The sequence below is a fragment of the Arachis ipaensis genome, chromosome B03 (genome assembly GCF_000816755.2).
Source record: "Arachis ipaensis cultivar K30076 chromosome B03, Araip1.1, whole genome shotgun sequence".
Lineage (NCBI taxonomy): Eukaryota > Viridiplantae > Streptophyta > Magnoliopsida > Fabales > Fabaceae > Arachis > Arachis ipaensis.
In genome coordinates, this window is record NC_029787.2 from 132,598,868 (window position 1) to 132,601,019 (window position 2,152).

General features: G+C 36.7%; 1 protein-coding gene across 1 annotated transcript in view; it reads left to right on the top strand.

The window, feature by feature from the left end:
* The window catches only part of LOC107632109 (protein NRT1/ PTR FAMILY 8.3), a gene marked incomplete at its 5' end in the record, with an annotated part of 11,633 nt that continues 9,481 nt past the window's right edge, over positions 1–2,152 (top strand). Inside the window, 1 exon segment of the mRNA XM_021119956.1 lies at positions 1–314. Coding sequence (XP_020975615.1) covers positions 264–314 — 51 coding nt within the window.

Sequence of the window (2,152 nt, forward strand, 5' to 3'; positions counted from 1 at the left end):
TCATTATCATTTATCCAACTTGCTTTCATCAATCGTTCGATTTTTCTCTCTTTCTGTGGTGTGTGTCTGACACACCCCATTTCCAATAATAAGAAAACAAATTCGGCGTTTTTTAGCATTCCGAGGTCATTCGGTTATTTCCTCATCCATAAGAATTAAGGATTTGCTCTCTGTATTCTCATTCTCTGTCCTCCAAGGAAAGAGGGCTGAACTGTGAAGGAGAGAGATAGAAGGAGCAGAAAGAGGCTTCTTCTCAACCAGATATGGGTTCTGTAGATGATGATTCGTCGCTTGTGGAACAGGGTCTTCTTCAGGTTCTTCCTTTCTCTATCTTTCCCCCCAAAATACCACGTATTCTGACTAAACATGGGAACTTGAAGTTGCATCATTAATTTTTTAGGTTTCTTAATGGATCATTTAGCTTGTAAATGGAGTTTGACTTGGCCTAGATTCTCAAAAAAAAAAAAAAAAAAAAGGGTTTTTTTCTTTAAATTCTTGTTGTTGAGGTTTGTTTTAAGGAAATTTGAGATTGTGAGTGCAAAAGAGTTAATGAGGATCCTGGTTGCTTTTAATATTTTGTGATGTTGATTGTTAAATCATTAGGATTGGCTTTGCTGAAAATCCCTTCTCTGTTTATTAGTGTTCATTTTGATCGGTGTGATGAGTTGACCTGCTTTACATTCCAGATCTAAAATATCGATATACTTCATGTTTGTGAAGAGGAATTAAGGATAAGAAATTAAGAACTATTAACGAAAACCAGAGGTACTATGTTTTCTTTTGTCTGCAGTTTGGTAGTATCCAAAACAGTGCTTAGGTCACGTCACTATATCTTTTCTTTTTCCTTTTTGTCGGTGAGTGTTGTACTAGAAAGTGGTTTTATGTTGTGACTTGTGAGGTTATAACTTCTAACTGTTTATTTCATATCTGAAGGATGAAGAGAGCAGAAGATACACTGGAGATGGCTCAGTTGACTTTAAAGGGAGGCCTGTACTTAAGGAGAATACTGGCAATTGGAGAGCTTGCCCATTTATCTTAGGTAAACATTCTTTTTTTCATTTATTTTCTTATGCATTGCATAATCTATTTTGTTCATTCTATATCTATGTAATATGGATTACAGGCAACGAGTGCTGTGAACGTTTGGCTTACTATGGCATTGCAACAAATCTTGTTACCTACCTTACCACCAAACTACATGAAGGAAATGTCTCTGCTGCAAGAAATGTCACCACCTGGCAAGGCACTTGTTATCTTACACCTCTCATTGGAGCTGTTCTGGCTGATGCTTATTGGGGAAGATACTGGACAATTGCTGGTTTCTCCATGATTTACTTCATTGTAATTACAAACCAATATAGCTTTGTTCTCTTTAATCAATTAATATTCCACCGTAAAGGCGAGCCATAATGGCCTCATCTTCGGTAGGCTCCTCCGATTTTTTTTTACGGTTTTTTTTTTTTTTCTTTTTTCTTTTTTTTACATAATGAAATTTGTAATTGTGATGTGATGTCATTGGATTACATCCAGGTCTTGTTTCTATGTGAAATATGAATCCTTTTTAGACATGTTTTAGTAAATGATTGGAAAATGGTGAAGGATAACAAAGTTTGTGGAAATTATTCCCCTTCTATACGGTAAAAGGGATTCCACTTGAACACTGACTATAGTGCTTAAGTTCATCATTCATCCTTGCTTTCGGGAAGCTATAGGTAACAGGAAATATGGTGTTTATATCGACCTTTTGGTATCCTTTGGCATAATTTGTTTTCCTTGGATGAGTTGCTTCTACATGCTTCCTTTTTCAATTATCATTGCATGTTGTAATCTCTTATCTTTGTTTCATGCAGGGGATGTGTACATTGACTCTCTCTGCTTCTGTCCCAGCATTGAAGCCTGCTGAGTGTGTGGGTTCGATATGCCCTTCAGCTACTCCTTCCCAATATGCTGTGTTCTTCTTTGGTCTCTACATGATTGCACTTGGGACTGGTGGAATAAAACCATGTGTATCTTCTTTTGGGGCAGATCAGTTTGATGATACTGATTCCCAAGAAAGGATTAAAAAGGGATCCTTTTTCAACTGGTTTTACTTTTCTATCAACATTGGTGCCCTCGTATCAAGCAGTTTAATCGTGTGGATTCAAGAGAATAG